This window comes from Pleurodeles waltl, chromosome 12 (genome assembly GCF_031143425.1).
Source record: "Pleurodeles waltl isolate 20211129_DDA chromosome 12, aPleWal1.hap1.20221129, whole genome shotgun sequence".
NCBI classification, from domain to species: domain Eukaryota; kingdom Metazoa; phylum Chordata; class Amphibia; order Caudata; family Salamandridae; genus Pleurodeles; species Pleurodeles waltl.
The window spans coordinates 212,590,195-212,605,672 of record NC_090451.1 but is presented as its reverse complement, the minus strand read 5'-3'; the positions used below and the strand labels follow the sequence as shown (position 1 = coordinate 212,605,672).

Below are 15,478 nucleotides of genomic sequence, written 5' to 3'. Positions count from 1 at the left end.
AAAAAAAAAAGGCCTGGCAACTGAGGGGGGAAAGGTCTGGCACCTGAGGGGTTAAAAAATGCTCACTCTTTCAACTATATAGATAAGTGACAAAACAAACACGCAGTATGAGCCCTGAAAAATTGGCATTGGATGTGTTTATGGATGTTTTGGAAAAATCGTATCAAGGCCTTTTTTTGTAGAAAATCAGTTGATGTCAAGGGCTCTCATCATACAAATTGAGAGAATATTTACCAAGATGTTGTGCCAGGAACAGATTTTGGCAACGACATGCTTTTGGGCACAACAATATGCTTTGCAATACTCCAAAGGTAATAGGGTGTGCCTGTCTCACTTCTTGCACACGGCCCCATGTCAAGAAATGATTTTTCTCCCACTCCTGCTTTATCAGCCAGCATATTCAGGCATACAGTGACTCAAGAGTGCACACTTGTGGTGGCAAGTTTAAAACTACAAGTCTCACTAGAACTGCTACTGTCGGCTGAAACGCCAGCGCTGCTTTTAAGTCTCGAATATAACAAGTGACAAGTTGACAGCTGTGTTTCAATGCATGAGAACTGGGAATCATCCTCTCGTTACCCTTTCCTCTCTAAGCCAAGAGGGCTTAGAGGGGAGATACAAAGCTGCCTTTTTGTGTTTAAGACCCACCAGGGTCAAGCACGAGCCACTTACCGTTGTATAGGATGGTTACCATGCAAGGCGCCCAGCACGTGTAGAACACGATGACGACTGGCACGAGGACTCGAGATGCAGCGTCATGCGCCCCCAGCCGTTGGCGCTGTCGGCGCGCGGCCAGCCAAAGGCGCAGGTTGGCGAAGGTGACGATGGCTGAGCAGGGGAAGAAGATGACGGCTGTTAACAGCAGTGAGTAGGTAACATTACTGGCGTAGTCCGGGTTGCAGATGAGCGAGGCCCGCGAAAAGTAGACACGTACCACCGAGCCGCCGGGGATAGCGATGGGGAAGAGCAATGCTGGCGGCAGTAGCCAAGCGGCGGCAATGAGCAGCTGCACCCGTCGACGGCTCATGACACGTCCATAGTGTAGCGGGAAGAAGACGGCCACATAGCGCTCCAGGCTGATGGTGGCCAGCGAATAGATGGACGAGGCGAAGATGCTGGAGTTCAGAAAAGCCACAATGTGACAGTAGGGTCCGAGCGGTCCTTCGTCGGGCCCTCCGACTCCGGCGTCGGGCTCCAGTGCAAGGCTGCCGTACAGGTTGAGCGGCACCACCAGCAGCGCCAGCGCCGCGTCGGTGCCCGTCAGCGAGATGAGGATATAGCGGCAGTTTCGCGACCAGCCTGATACGGACGAGGCGATGACCAGCAGCACGAATGTGTTGCCCACGATGATTAGGCCACCCAGAGCCGTAATGATGCCGATCTTTGCCATGCGGCTACTGTGCCACCAGTTATGGGCCCCAGCCTCCTCAAGCAACTCCTCCTGCTGTGAGGGGGGGCCCGAACTCATGTTCTGTAATGCAGCCGAGGCGTTTAGCAGAAATGGCAATAGGGAAAGCATGGTCTGGGGAGTGGCGCGGGGTGTACTTGCCCCCGATACCTCAACCACGATGGTTTCTTCCGTGCTGTTGATCTGATGTCCCACTCTTGCGTTGTCCATAAAGTCATTCGCATCGGGTTAGTCTTTGGCCGATAGTGGGATGTTGTTATCCTTGGTCCAAAAGTAAGCCTCAATAGGAAAGCAAGTACACCGTGCATGAGAAGTTTAATAATCCGCGCATGAATGGAGTTCTATCTTTTTCTTGGCTATTCGAAGAAGGGGCCTTCAGTACTTCCAACCTAACTGATCAACAATACTGAGTGCCCAAAATCTGGTTGACGTCCACCTGGAACGCGTCTAGTTAAGAGTGAGTTGTAAAGAAGGCGGGCCGCTTGGGATTGAGATGAACGAGCCACCTGCTGTCCCAGGAAGAGACTGGTCAGAACGTGAAAGTGAACACGCCCTTTACCGGAAGAAGTGGGTCTTACCACGTTGAGGTCTAACTTGCATGAAGGACACCCATGGGTGGGAGGGTTATGTATGTCTCCCAATAAATCTCAATAGCCAATATACTTGTAATAGCAGCCCTGACAAATGGCCCAAGTCCGTGCGTGATGTGCTGCTCCCGTTTTGTTTTTTCCTTTGAATTCTGGAACTTGTACTACTATTTTATAATCAAATGAACAAACCTACAATTCCCAGAATTCAAAGTAAAAAAAAACTGGACCGGAGCAGCACATCACGCAGGGATCTGGGAAACTTGCCAATGCGGACACCGTTTTGTGTGGCAGGACCAAAGCAGGGGTCTATTTAGGGTTACTGTATTACTCCGTGTCACAGAACGTTAGATTTCCCGGTACACGAGTAGCTTACCCAGTTGCACTCTGGAACCTGTAGTGTTTATCTTTTTGTTAAAACAAGGACTACACTTCCCCGAATAATAAGCAGACGTGTGGACTGGATGAGTGACTCCCGCGTGGGCGTAGGTAACTTGAAAACTTTGATGCTATCGGAACACAGTTTTCAAGTTCGGGTTTTCCATTGTCGATAAATGCTTACAGGCATGGGCGTAGGAAGTGTGGGGGACGCGGGGGATGTATCCCCCCCCCAGATTTTGGAGGGTGGGGGACACGGGGGACGAAGGTGGGGGGGACAAGGGGACACAATAATTTCCCCTCTCACATCTGTCATTCAGAGGGCCATTAGCGCACAAGAGCGCTACTTATGATAGCCATGTACAGACAAATCCTCCAAGCTGATGGTAACCAAAAGAACCAGGAGGCGCCCTGCGCCCTCGGCCCTTTTGTCCTGTTCTAAGGGTGCTCATAAGAACAAAGGGCACAGGAGGAGAAAAGAGTTTTGGATGATTACTGTCACCTGCTGCCTTGAAGAGGAGCACTGCAGGATGCCTTCAAGAGGAGCTGCAAACCAATGAGGAAGATCTAAAGAGAGAACAGAGTCCCACTCACCGTGATGCCTGCAGGCTAGAAAGGAGACTCTGTGAAACACAATATTTGTATTTGCCTAAGATCACACCAGTTGGTGAAACAGTGAAGTCGAGACTGAGCCCAGATTTTATATTTTTACACAACAATTTAGCTATTAGAAGGGTATATTTTTCTAACATTTATGTTAAATGTTTTGTTTTCTAGGTAATGAAGTGCTTGATTACAGCGTGGCTAACAGGGAGAAGCCATATTTCATTTTGGGCCGTTATGCCTAGCGTTATTATTTATGTTGTTGTTATCGTTACATACTTCAGCATATTGAAGTATATTATCTTTTCTCTATCTTTTCTTCACTCTACTCTGAAACAATCTACCCTATGCCACTGCACCCTACACCACTTTTCTCCACTCTGTGCCACTCTACGCCACTGCAATCTATGCTGTACCACTCCACTCTACACCACTGCAATCTATGCTATTCTACTCTAACCACTGTACACTACACCCCTGCACTCTGCCAGTGCACTATTCACCACTTTACTCAAAACCAATGCACTCTATCCCACTGCATTCTATGCCAATCTACTCTGCACCACAGCACTCTATTCCACTGCTTTCAATGCCACTGTACTCTGCACCACAGCACTCTATGCAACTGCACTCTATGTCACTCTACAATACACCACTGTACTCTGCGACCCTCTAATCTGCAACATTGCACTTTCTGCCACTGAACTCCACGCCACTCTAATCTGCACCACTGCACTCAATGCCACTGTGCTCTGTCCCACTGCACTCTTTTCTGCACCACTGCACTGTAATCTACTCTACACCACTCCACTGTAGGGCACTTCAGTCTACTTTGAAATCATCTCCTCTATGCCACTGCAATCTACGCAACTCTAGTCTATGCTATGCCAGTCTAATCTATCTTGCACCACGCCAATGTACCCTGCACCACTCCAATCTGCTCTGCACTGCTCTATGCTACTGCACTCTACTTCACTATGCTCCACTCTGCAACAATCTACTCTTCACCACTATGCTGTACCCTGCAGCAATCTACTTCCATGCCACTGCACTCTATGCATCTCTATTCTACTCTGCACCACTGTACTCTAAGCCACTCTTCTCTACTCTGCATCAATCTACATCACTGCACTCTAAACCAATGCATTCTATGCCACTCTACACCACTGCCCTTTATGACACTCTACTCTGCAACACTGCACTCTGCCACTGAACTATACTCCTCTCTACTCTGCACCACAGCACTCTACTCTGCACCGCTCAACTATATGCCACTCTACTGCACTCTACACCAGCGTACTATATGCCACTGCACTCTATGCCCCTCTACTCTGCATCACTGCACTCCACCACTGCACCCTACACTAGTCTACTCTACCTTGCACTACTCCACTCTACCATGCACCGCATCACTCTAGGACACAGTACTCTGAACCACTGCAATCTATTCTGTGCTCCCCTCTACTCTTCACCACTCTACGCTACTGCACTGTACGCTAAACCAGTGCAGTATTCGCCAATGCACTCTACACCACTTTACTCAAAACCAATGCACTCTATACCACTACACTCTACACCAATCTAGTTTGCACCACTGTACTCTATGCCACTTCACTCTAGACCACCCAACTCCACTCTATGACACTTCACTCTGACATTACACTCCATGATACTAGACTCTGACACTCTATTCCATTAAACTCTAACACTTTCTCTACTCTGTAACTCCCTACACAACTCCCTATACGCCACTCCATTCCACTTTACTCCACTGTATGCCACTCCACACCACTCTATGCCACTTCAATCTACGATACTCTGCTCAATGCCACTGCACAACCCTCTACACCACTCCAATATACAACAATGTACTGTGCTCAACAACACTCTACCCAACTTTCTCTATGCTAGTTCACGTTACTTTACTTCACTCTACTCCAGTTCACTCTTCTTTATGTCTTTCCACTCTACGACACTCTGCCACTCCACTCTATGACACTCTATTACACTGTGACACTACTCCACTCTAATACTACTTTATGGCATTGGCGCTTGATTAGAGATTCAGATCTCCATTGATTGCCTTCTCACTCATATGAGACGTGGGTCCGATTTATCTTCGCCGTTATGGTTACAAGCACTCTGTAACCCTTTTAACTCCAGCTTAACGAAGGCTTAGGATGATCCTGATACTTGTCTAGGGGATCAAAATATTGTCGGCCAAAGTACCTTGACTTGAATTTGTGATATTGTACATAAGTTGGCATGAGCATAAGCACTATGAGCTAATGACTTCTTGATTCACTATTTGAGTCCTTCATGTAAAAGTCGGTGTATAAAAGCTTGTAAATCATTGTTGTGGATGCTAACCTTGTAGGAAAGTAGCCTCTTTTTAGCTTGGTTACCCCCACATTTGGCCTGTTTGCCAGTGTGTTTGCATGTGTCTACTGGGATCCTGCTAATCAGGACCCCAGTAGTTATGCTCTCTCCCTTAAATTATTGTTTTTGCATACTGGTAACCCAGTATTTCACCAAAAATTGGCATATTGGTGCCCCCTTATAAGTCCCTAGTATATGGTACTTAGGTACCCAGGGCATTGGGGTTCCAGGAGATCCATATGGGCTGCAGCATTTCTTTTGCCACCCATAGGGAGCCCATGCAAAGGCTTCTGCAGGACTGCTATTGCAGCCTGCGTGAAAAGGTGCATGCACCCTTTCACTGCCAGTTGCACTGCACCAGGTCACTTATAAGTCACCCCTATAGCAGGCCCTCCAGCCCTGAGGGCAGGGTGCAGAGTAACTGTGTGTGAGGGCACCCCTGCACTAGCAGAGGTGCCCCCACGACCTCCAGGACCATTTTCCCAGACTTCCTGAGTGCGGGATGCCATTTTACACATGTACTTGAAATAGGTCACTACCTATTCCCAGCTACATAATGGTAACTCGGAACATAGGTATGTTTAGTATCAAACATGTTGGAATCATAACCCAATGCATTTGCAAGCATTGGTTGTATGATTTTATGCACTCTGGGGGCTCCTTAGAGGACCCCCAGTATTGCCATTCCAGCCTTCTGAGGTTTTCCAGGCAGGCCCAGCTGCTGCCACCTCTCAGACAGGTTTCTGCCCTCCTGTTGCTTGAGAAGCTCAAGCCCATGAAGGCAGAACAAAGGATTTCCTTTGGGAGAGGGGTGTTACACCCTCTCCCTTTGGAAATAGGAGTTACAGGCTTGGGAGGGGTAGCTTCCTTCCCCAGGCCACTGGAAATTCTTTGAAGGGCAAATTTGGTGCCCTCCTTGCATAATCCAGTCTACACCGGTTCAGGTACCCCCTGTCCCTGCTCTGGCACGAAACTGGACAAAGGAAAGGGGAGTGACCACTCCCCTGTCCATCACCACCCCAGGTGTGGTGCTCAGAGCTCCTCCAGAGGGTCCCTGTGTTTTGCCATCTTGGATTCCAAGTTGGCAGCAAACTCTGGGAGCATCTGAGTGGGCACTGCCAGCAGGTGGTGTCTGAGCCGTCCCCTGATAGGTGCTTACCTGTTTAGCTGACCAATGCCCCTTTCATGGCTATTTAGGGTCTCTCCTTTGGGAGGTTCTTCAGATTCGGATTGCAAGACTCCAGCAGAAATCCTCTGCAGCCTTTACTTCACCTTCTCACTGAAGAAACTGCATCTGGACCCTCCAGGAACTCCACAAACTGCAACAACGAAGCAAAGACGACTTCTGCAACATTGTATCTTCAGCTCTTGCCAGCATATGCAACTGTTTCCCGGTCGTGCATCCTCAGAGGACAGCCTGTCTTCTGCCTGCACCAGAAGAATGAACGAATCTCCCTTGGAGTGAAGGAGTCACTCCCCTGCTTCAGCAGGCACCTCTCTTCAACGACGACCATCTGCTTGGGTCCCCTCTCCTGTTGAGTTGCATGGATCCTACATCACGGGTGGTGGACTGAAGTGGTCCCGATGGTCCTGACGTCCTACTGTCCAACTTTGGTGGAGGTAAGAGCTTGCCTTCCCACGCAAGACAGTAACCGTGTTCACCACGTGTTTTTCAGTTGCCAAGGCTTGTTGGCATCCTTCTATGAAATTCTTTGTGCACAATGTAACTCTGGCCCCCAGCACTCCTTCCGTCAATGCACAGCTTCCTGAGCAGTTCTCTGGCGGTGTGGGATCCTTTGTTTTTGTGCTGCGTGGGCCTCCTTTTGCAACTCCTTTGTCCCTGTGCTGGAGGACTCCTGTGTGCACTGGCTGGTCTTCTGTGGGCTCTCTGAGTTGCTGAGAGCCCCATCTGACTCCTCCTCCTGGGTAGAGTCCACCAGGTCCCTCCTGGTCCCAGGCAGTGCCATTTTCCACTAACCGTGAGCTTTGCGTGTGCCAAGGTTTGTTGGCAGAATCCAGCAACGCAACCAGACTGCAATCATCCATCCAGTGTGGGATATCATCTGCACCAACCAGGAACACGCATCCATCTTCTTGGGTGCAGTACTGACTGTTGTTCTTCACCAGTGGTTCTTCTTTTGCACCTTGATTCGGGTTAGCAGGGGCTCCTGTCCTCCCTGGACTCTTCTGTGCTTCTTGGACCTAGTCCCATTCTTCCACAGGTCTTTAGGTCCAGGAATCCACCCTTTGTGTCTTGAAGTATCTTCTGGTTCTTGCATTATCTTCTTTCTCGTGTTCTTGTGTGTTCTAGGAAAGTTACTGTCATTTACTCCTGCTTTCCTGGGCTCTGAGGTGGGTTCTATTACTTACCTTTGGTGTTTTCTAATACTCCCAGCGCCCCTCTACACACCACACTTGTCTAGGTGGGAAACCGACATTCGCATTCTACTTTCTTAGTATATGGTTTGTGTTTACCCTAGGCCCATTTCTAACCATTATGATTTCCACTAATTGCACTTTTCTAACTTTTTATTGCTATTGCTGCATACTAGTGTATATAATTGGTGTATTACTTACCTCCTAAGGGAGTATAGTCTCTATGGTATTTTTGGCATTTGTGTCACTAAAATAAAGTACCTTTATTTTTGTAACACTGAGTATTTTCTTTCATGTGTGTGAGTGCTGTGTGACTACAGTGGTATTGCATGAGCTTTGCACGTCTCCTAGATAAGCCTTGGCTACAGCTACCCCTAGAGAGCCTGGCTTCTAGACACTGCCTACATTTCACTAATAAGGGATAACTGGACCTGGTATAAGGTGTAAGTACCATAGGTACCCAATACAAACCAGGCCAGCCTCCTCTAAACCACTGTACTATATAGGTTACTTTTTACATTTTTCTTGTAATTGGTGACATTGGGTCATCCAGATAACTTGTGTAATGCCCGAATACCAGTCTTTCTCGATTTCCCCAGTTGATGTTTTCCCACTACATTTGATCTTTTATATTGTGATTGAATAAATGTATGAAACAATCCATTTGCATACTACTTTAATATCATTGTTTATGGGAGTGGTGTTGCATTTTATTCAAGGGACCCCTGTCCCTTTAAAGTTAGTTTACTGCTCCATTTTAGGACACTCTACTTACTCCATGACACTACACCACACTAGTCTATGACACATCATTCTCCTTTATGCCATTAACTTTGAGCCATGCTGAATAGTAGTCTCACTAGTGTACAGCATGGCTAAAACACATTGGCAAAGGCAATAGAACTTGCATAGGCGAGACCTATTGGCTATGCCAATGCTTGTTTATAAGGTATGAACTTCAAGGTGACTTGCAATATCCTTATGTACGCAGGGGGTATTTTACCCCATATAATACATGGTCACACCACCAACTTTCCCACAAACCACTTAAAACCTTAGTGCATAGCTTCTGACATTCAAAGATATGAAAGTAGAGCAGAAGAAAGAAAAGCAACATTCCATTTTTTGCTTTAAACAGCTGCAATAATTATGCTCTGTGACCTGGTCTGCCTTTTACCTTGGCTGCTAGCTCTGGCAGAAGGCATTGTAATGTCAGAACTCGACTGTAATAACCCTATCATAGTCATTTTCCGATGTCTTTTCTTTATAATCAGTGAATGTCTTTTCTTTACACGCAGTGACTTGGTGCATCACAAACAGCCGTTTCTAGAGAAATTAGTGACTGCAGTTTATACAGAGATTAGAGAATCCATGTTTATATAGCCTGTAACTGCAAGAGCTTCCTCAGTTGAAATGCTTCTAGTTATGACTGATGTGGAGCTGAGCTGCCCAAGATCACACACAGGAGTAGAAGTGTTATTAGAACTATGGTTTCCGAGCACAGTTTACAACTCTTGTACGTAATCGCTTTTGATATCTCCAGTGCGGTTCCAATTGGCATGAGGCGAAGAGCATGGTGGGTGTGGGGCGCAAAGGGTTTGTTCTTCCTTTTTACCCTCCTACCTTTATTTGCTTGGTGCATGAAGATGCAAGGTTAATCAACATGTTATTTTCACATTTTAGCTACCGTATTTATCGGCGTATAACACGCACCGGCGTATAACACGCACCTCATTTTAAGAGGACATTTCAGGAAAAAAAAACTTAACATTATATCGGCGTACAACACGCACACATCATTTGCCCCCTATCTCAGGGAGAAAAAGTGCGTGTTATACGCCGATAAATACGGTAATTACTTTGTGAATGTAAATAACAATTAAAGATACTTTCAGACTGTGAAAACATGCCTTCCTTTCTACCTATTTCACTTCCAATGTATATGATTGTGTATATTTATCGGAGCCTGCAGTTCGTAAACTACGAGCGATTTGTATAGGGTTGATTGAAAGTCCCCAAGGCTGTCCCTGTCCCCCCCAGAAATGTATTGTCTCCTACGCCCCTGCTTACAGGTGCTTTCGTTCCCTTGGTTCGGTTGAAGTGAACTGAAGCAAGGCTGCAATTAACACAATGCGTCGATATTTTAAGCGTCCAGCATCAGTAACAGCATACAAGCGAAGCGAAACTGAGTACTTTATTATTAACCATATACATGAAACCAGTTCAAATTTGAAGCATTTATTCAGATTCATTTTAAGCTCGACCAAGTAAATCGAGCATTGACCAAAGGCAACTGCTCGCTACCAGTGTACGCGTTTCCCTTGTATTCAGGGCCCTTTTGAGCGGTGCGATCGCACCGCGCGCTGACCTGGGGGTGGGTATAAGGGGGTGCTGTGTTTAGCATAACTTAGCGGCAGCTTTGACTCAACATAAAGTAGCATAGAGGGTTAATATCCCTGCTGCAAAAAAAAACACAACTATCTGGTATATTTAAGAAAAGTGGCGCTGCACATGGTGCAGCACTACTTTTCTTGCACCCCTTAGCGCCCCCCACATTGCCAACATGAGTCCCGCGTATTTAAAATACGGGCACCATGGCGGTAATTAGGAGACTAGGGTCAGAATTTTTTACGGTAGTCTGGCGCTTTGCAGGAGTAGCGTCAAAAATGTTGACGCTAATCCTGCAAAGCACCCAGAGGTCCATTTTAACAAATAGAAGCCTCTTTTTAATGCCTGCACTGAGCAGACGTTAAAAGTGCAGGAAAATAATGCTGCAAAGAAATCTGACAGATTTCTTTGTGTCATTTTTTGGGATCTCCCCTTTGCATACATTATGCCTGGCGCAGGAATAATGTACTGCAAAGGGTTACAAAGTGGCGCATTGCATGCATTGCACCACTTTGTAAATATGGCGCAGCGTTTTTGGCCTTCCAATGACACATTAGCATTAAAAATAAATTACACTAATGTGGTGTCAGAATGGCACTAGGACCTCTTAAATATGCCCCTATGGGGCATATTTGAAAAAAAGTGGAGCTGCATACAGTGCTGCGCTACTTTTCTTGCACCCCTTAGCGCCCCCCCAACGCAACCATGTGTGCACTGTATTTAAAATACGGCACACCATTGCGGTAGTTCGGGGACTGGCATCAGAATTTTTTACTCTAGTCAGGCACTTTGTAGTATTTGCGTTAAAAATGTTGATGCTCATCCTGCAAAGCAACCAGAGGCCCATTGTAACCAATGGAAGCCTCCTTTAAACGCCTGCTCTGAGCAGACGTTAAAAGTGCCAGAAAAAAATGACGCAAAGAATTCTTTCAGATTTCTTTGCGCCATTCCCCCCCACCTGCCCCCCCCACGGGAGAAATGCCACCTTTGCATTTATTATGCCTGGGCAGGCATAAAGTAGTGCAAAGGGTTACAAAGTGTTGCAACGCATGCATTTCGCCACTTTGTAAATATGGCACGGCCTTTTTGGCCTTCTAACGCCACATTAGCGTAAAACAAATTACGCTAATATGGCGTTAGAATGGCACTGGGGGCTCTTAAATATGTCCCTATATTTTATGTGGATAGCTGAATGGATTAGTAAAGCCAGCGTTTACAAGTGCTTTAAGACACATGAATGTATGTGAAAGGGGAGGGATGGAAAGATGAGGGGCGTATTTGCCGGGTGGTAGTGAGTGAAAACGAGGCAGAGGTCATGGGGAGGGGGAGCGCCAAAATTAACTGTCACACAGGGCGTCACCAACCCTAAAGCGGCCCTGCTTGTATTTCAGGAGTGTTTGTTGGAGGAAGGTCGAGCTATAGAGAGGTGCTATACATCCATTTTTGTAAAGACAGTAGGGGCATGTGGCGCCTGTCTTCATAATTAACAATATGCCAGCACGTACACATACACGTAGAATGCATTTAACTTTCTGAATCCATTTTGTTGATTAGTTTGAAGTGACCCTGCCGTTTATCTAGTTTTAATATTTGGAGGTAGAAAGAATAACTGTATTTTTATGCCTTGTCTTTTATTTGAACACTGCATTTGCACCAACGTCACAGGAGTTGATGTGATTGAAGAAAAATTTGACGGTGCCCAGTAGGATACGATTTTACCAGCACTAGGTTTTAATTTTACAGATCATTGAATACTGTGGGCTGTAGTCTAGGGTCGCTTCATTTGAAGCAGTTGGACCAATGCAGGTTAAAGCAACCAAAGCACAGGATTGGAAACAAAACGGCCGATCTACATGGGATTATCAGGCAAAAATGACTTGCAATGAGGCCTTGCAAGGCTGAACAAGGTTAATGTAAATGAATGTTAGCACTCACCTGATACCTCACATCTGCTAGTTCATCATCATAATTATCCAGATATTATTATACAGTATTTGTCCAGAGTTGTGAGACAGTCAGAAGATAGCATAATTTGTGCAGTGGAATTAATAACAATATAGCTTTTAGCGGGACTGCCAGTAGTTGGGCTAAAGAAGGAAAGGCCTTAAGCATTAGTACATTTAATTCCATAGACATTTAACTTTAACGTAGCACTAGGTAATTGGAATAAAAGCATGGACTGTTGGTTGTTCCTTGAGAGCATATAACGAATCTCAATACCCAGCAATGACCACTAGACTAACCATTAACCCTGGGTTATGGAGTAGCATGCTACTTTCTCTAAAGTGTTTCAAGGCCTCATCAGGAGGATTAAGCACAATTACAATAGAGTACATTCAGACATGAAGGAGTTTACCCTAAATACTACATTTATTGTATACTGGAGCTGGGCTAGATTAAACACCTTACAATTAACAAGAAAGTATCTGTCTCGAATTCGGAAGATCCTCATTGCTTACATGTCTCCTGAATGTCTTGAAGAGTGGGCTACGGGGCAATGATGTTGAACACTCCAACTGATGACAAGCATATTGAGCGCAGTAGAGTTTTGAGGTAACTGCATGCAATAGGTGCCTGTCTTCAGCCATTAGATACACTTATATTCTAATTTGCAATGTTGCTGTCTATAGACCTTTTCTTGTGTTGTGAGGTTCACCTTCATCCAATTCTGGCTTATTTACCAGCACATATTTGCATGTAGGGATAGGCCCATACTTCTATATTCAAACCACGAGGTTCGTCATAAAAAATGCTGTTGGATGAAAAGCTATAACTGGAAGATGTTGCACCTCTGTTAGAAATTAGGGCTCTAGTTGGCAGAGGTATACACCCTTGTCCACATCGGAACCACAATCCTAGTCAGGGTAAATCACAACAAAATCCAAATTATCCTGTACTTGCCCTCTGGTAGCTTAGCACAGAGCAGGCAGGCTTAACTTAGAAGGCAAAGCCTAAAGTATTTCTGCAAGAACTCATACAGTAGCATAGTGGAAAAAAACACAAAAGTACTCCACACCACTTTTGGAAAATAGATAATATTTATCTGAATAAAAAAATATAAAAAACAACAAAAATCCAATATGCACAAGTCAAGACATCACTTTTTGTAACACACAGTACCTGGGATGCCTAAAAAAAACCACAATGGAGGTTGCAGAGGAGGAGATGCGTTGAAAAATAGGGCACTGCGTCTGATTTTCTGCCACAGCAGAGAAGGTGCGTCGTTTCTTTCCACGCTGCAAGGTGATGTGTCAATTTCCAGGAGCGCAGCCTTGGCTCCTGACTGCGATGCAGGGATATTTTGACACTCAGGGACGATGTGTTGAAAATCTTTGATGCGCTGGTAGTAGGAGCAGGCATTGCATTGATCTGGTAGGTGATGGAGTGAATTTTCAGCCATGAGGCAGGCTTTGCGTCGATTTTTCGATGCACAGGGAGTTTCTTCTTTTTGGTGAAGTCTTTGTGGCGCTGAGTATTCAAAACAGGAAGGATTGGAGACAAGCTCAATCCAAACCTTTGGAGAGCACTTGTGGGGAAGGCAGAGTCCTTCCAGTAGAGTCAGAGGACAGCAGGCAGCATGACAACAAGCAGGGCAGCAGTCTTTCTCAGCAAAGCAGTCCAGGTGAGTCCTTTGGGCAGCCAGACAGTCCCTCTGACAGAGTTCAGGTGTAGATCCAGAAATGTCTGATCAAATTTGTGAGTTTTCCCCTACCAGGACATGTAAAACACATAAGTACATGTCCTGGTTTTTATTTACATACCACCCTGCCCTATGTATTACCTAGGGCCTACCTTAGGGGTGACTTATATGTAGAAAAAGGGGAGTTTAACCCCTTCGCTGCCAGGCCTTTTTCCCCTCAGGTGCCAGGCCTTTTTTTGGCTATTTGGGGCAGTTCGCACTTAGACCCTCATAACGTTTTGCCCACATAAGCTACCCACACCAAATTTGAGGCCTTTTTTCCAACATCCTAGGGATTCTAGAGGTACCCAGAGTTTGTGGGTTTCCCTGAAGGAGACCAAGAAATTAGCCAAAATACAGCGAAAAATGTGTTTTTTTCAAAAAAAGGGAAAAAAGGGCTGCAGAAGAAGGCTTGTGATTTTTTCCCTGAAAATGGCATCAACAAAGGGTTTGCGGTGCTACATTCACCTGCTTCCCAGCTTTCAGGAACAGGCAGACTTGGATCAGAAAACCCAATTTTTCAACACAATTTTGGCATTTTACTGGGACATACCCCAGGTTTATGATTTTTTTGTGCTTTCAGCCTCCTTCCAGTTAGTGACGGAAATGGATGTGAAACCAATGCTGGATCCCAGAAATCTAAACATTTCTGAAAAGTAGACAAAGTTATGAATTCAGCAATGGGTAATTTGTGTAGATCCTACAAGGGTTTCCTACAGAAAATAACTGAAATAAAAAAATATTGAAATTGAGGTGAAAGAAACAGCAATTTTTCTCCACGGTTTACTCTGTAACTTTTTCCTGCGATATCAGTTTTTTGAAAGCAATATACCGTTGTGTCTGCTGGACTTTTCTGGTTGTGGGGACATATAGGGTGTGTAGGTTCATCAAGAACCCTAGGTACTCAGAGCCAATAAATGAGCTGCACCGTGCTATGGGTTTTCATTCTATACCGGATATACAGCAATTCATTTGCTGAAATATAAAGAGTGAAAAATAAGTATCAAGAAAACCTTTGTATTTCCAAAACGGGCACAAGATAAGGTGTTGAGAAGCAGCGGTTATTTGCACATTTCTGAATTCCGGGGTGCCCATCCTAGCATGTGAATTACAGGGCATTTCTCAAATAGATGTTTACACACTATCTTACATTTGGAAGGAAAAAATGTAGAGAAAGACAAGGGGCATAAACACTTGTTTTGCTATTCTGAGTTCCCCCAAGTCTCCCGATAAAAATGGTACCTCACTTGCGTGGGTAGGCCTAATGCTCGTGACAGGAAACGCAACATCGACATATCACATTTTTACATTGAAATCTGACGTGTTTTTTGCAAAGTGCCTAGCTGTAGATTTTGGCCTCTGGCTCAGCCGGCACCTAGGGAAACCTACCAAACCTGTGCATTTTTTAGAACTAGACACCTATGGGAATACAAGATGGGGTGACTTGTGGGGCTCCCACCATGTTCTGTTACCCAGAATCCTTTGCAAACCTCAACATTTGGCTAAAAAAACACCTTTTCCTCACGTTTCTGTGACAGAAAGTTCTGGAATCTGAGAGGAGCCACAAATTTCCTTCCACCCAGCGTTCCCCCAAGTCTCCCAATAAAAATGATACCTCACTTGTGTGGGTAGGCCTAGTGCCCGCGACAGGAAATGCCCCAAAACACAACGTGGACAAAT

At 45.5% G+C, this 15,478-nt stretch overlaps 1 protein-coding gene across 1 annotated transcript in view; it reads right to left on the bottom strand.

The window, feature by feature from the left end:
• LOC138268253 (melatonin receptor type 1B-B-like) overlaps positions 1-2,084 on the bottom strand; it is a 128,111-nt gene extending 126,027 nt beyond the window's left edge. Inside the window, exon 1 of the mRNA XM_069217738.1 lies at positions 673-2,084. Within this exon, the coding sequence (XP_069073839.1) occupies positions 673-1,618 (946 nt within the window). The 5' untranslated portion in view covers positions 1,619-2,084. The remainder of the gene's footprint in view (positions 1-672) is intronic.
• Positions 2,085-15,478: the final 13,394 nt, after the last annotated feature.